This window comes from Eurypyga helias, unplaced genomic scaffold, assembly GCF_000690775.1.
Source record: "Eurypyga helias isolate BGI_N326 unplaced genomic scaffold, ASM69077v1 scaffold49152, whole genome shotgun sequence".
NCBI classification, from domain to species: Eukaryota; Metazoa; Chordata; class Aves; order Eurypygiformes; family Eurypygidae; genus Eurypyga; species Eurypyga helias.
In genome coordinates this window covers 1-2,180 of record NW_010236262.1, presented here as the reverse complement: position 1 = coordinate 2,180, position 2,180 = coordinate 1, and the positions used below count along the sequence as shown (strand labels likewise).

At 45.0% G+C, this 2,180-nt stretch overlaps 1 protein-coding gene across 1 annotated transcript; it reads right to left on the bottom strand.

Moving 5' to 3' along the window:
* Positions 1 to 1,185: 1,185 nt before the first annotated feature.
* On the bottom strand, positions 1,186 to 2,174 carry POP5 (processing of precursor 5, ribonuclease P/MRP subunit (S. cerevisiae); the record flags this gene model as incomplete). Its single annotated transcript, XM_010147011.1, has 3 exons — positions 1,186 to 1,289; positions 1,466 to 1,549; positions 2,108 to 2,174. Coding segments are annotated over 3 exons (255 nt in total), but the record flags the coding sequence as incomplete, so codon positions are not given.
* Between the last annotated feature and the right edge of the window lie 6 nt (positions 2,175 to 2,180).

Sequence of the window (2,180 nt, the reverse complement as noted above, 5' to 3'; positions counted from 1 at the left end):
AGAGGATGATGCTTCACAAAACTGTGTGGCTGTAAACCAGAAAGAAGGGGGAGGGATGGGGTGTAAAGAACACTTCAGCTATTACAGGAGGATGGAGGAAACGCTTGCAAGACGTTCTTTGCAAGCAGCTTGAATTCACGCTTGGTCACAATTAACTACACGTGATGGAAAGACAGCACAGCTTGTCAAGAGGGCAAAGAAACTGAGACAACATGCCTGAAAGTGCTAACACATCTTGCTGTTAATGCTTTACGTGCACTGGTGAAAACTATGGGTGAGGGTAGAGAAAGCAACTAAGTAAGAAAGATTCAAGTATGCAGTTAACACTGTTCACAGTACTAGTTTCCTACATATAATAGTTATTTTAAGCCATGGAACAGGCGTAACTACTTAATGTCTAACCAGTATCTGTTGTGTTCTATTATCTCTACACATTTATGGTCAACTTTTCTTTGCACTGGGAAGAGAGAATAGCTGGAGCTGGTGCACCTCACCTCCACGTCTCCCAGGCATTAGAACAAGTAAGGGGTATGGGCAAGGAAGACTGTCCCTTCTGCAGGGGCAGTCTCCACAGGACAGCATCTTCAAGGTGTATCTTGTTTTCTGATGGATCCAAGGGAGAATACCAGCAACGATACTTTCCTGTAACCGATTGGTGTAAACTTAATAAATATCTAAGCAGTACTTGTACCCACGAGTTTTATAGTGGTCAGATGGAGCTGAGCCTTAGCGCTCTACCTTGCATTCCCTGTGTATGGAGGAGCAGAGATCACAACTGGTGCTTTTGTGACTCGGAAGAACGGATAGCCCTGTGGGTAACAGGTGCATTCGAGGATAAGGTAAAAAATAGGAGGATGTTAATGCTTTTTCTGTACTGAAGGAGAAAAACTACATTCCTTGTCCCTGCCAACTGCCTAAAGCTCACTTCTGCCTCAGCACAAAGATCACACCGAGCCACTACACTCCTTAGGAGTGCAGGTGCTTTTGACTCCTGCAGTGAAACAGACAAGTACCACATTTAAGTGTGTTTCCTTTTTAAAAAAATTTATTTAAGAACACTTAAAAGGGGGGAGTGAAGTCTAAATATGTATGAACAGGTGCTTTTTCTGTCTTGTTTTGCTGAACACCGAAGATAACTGGTAACAGTTCTTGATCATACAAATACAGGACAGAAGACAAGTATGTTCAGTCTGTCTCTGTGCCATCATCATCTTCCTCATCTCCACTTTGAGACCCCTCTTCTGTAAGGGAACAGCTCAGCAACGACTTCTGTATACACTGTCTTTCCTCTGCAATCGAGAGCAACACAGGGTCATTACCTGATCTCATCACGTATGCTGCAATATCCTCACCTTCTAAGGAAAGGAACGTTTCTCAGTTCAAGAACTCAGAAGTAGTCCAGCATATCCTACAAAACCCCCAAGAACTGAGGCTACATTTTAGGGAAGCAGCTGGAGGAACTCACCTTCATTTGTACAGTTTTGCAACAACAGCAGCAGCTGTCTTCTATTGTACTGAATGAGAAACTTCTGACATGTTCTTATGGTACCTATAGGAGTCACAAGAACAGCACACAACAATCTACAAACCCCAGTGTTTCAGAGCTGCAAGTGCATTTTTCTGAAGATCACTGTACCAGGTGACAAATGCCCTAGGCAACAACTTCATTAATGCAAGTGCTAAGACGGGGCTGTAGACTTCACTTCCCCGCTGCTGAGATTAGGGGGTGGAGTAGTAATTTCTAATGTGTAGTGCCTGTTCTTTCCCCAAGTGGTTAATTTCCAGGACATGGACTATAATTTTTAAAAGTATTTTTAAAAGAAAATGTAACACAGTATTTGCTGCTCTTATTTTGTGTTAAGTGTGCTGAGGATTCAAGCAGAATGAATGAGGGTCTCAGCAAAGGGCTGCTGCTGCCTGTTTCTTACATAGATCAGCAAAGTCAGTGACACGCAAGATGTGTCTATGGCACCCACAGCAGTGAGATGGGATTCTTCCAGTTTAGCAGGCGGGGGGAGTACGATTAAACTCCACGGCATCCCACCCCAGGCACCAGAGCCTCCGCCCCCAGCACCGGGGTGGGTGGGTGGCTCAGGCAGTGTCTGACCTCCGACGTGCAAGGTGTTGAGGAAGCAGGGGTAGCGCTGGTTTCGGCTCTCCAGCTGCCTGACGAAGGGGAG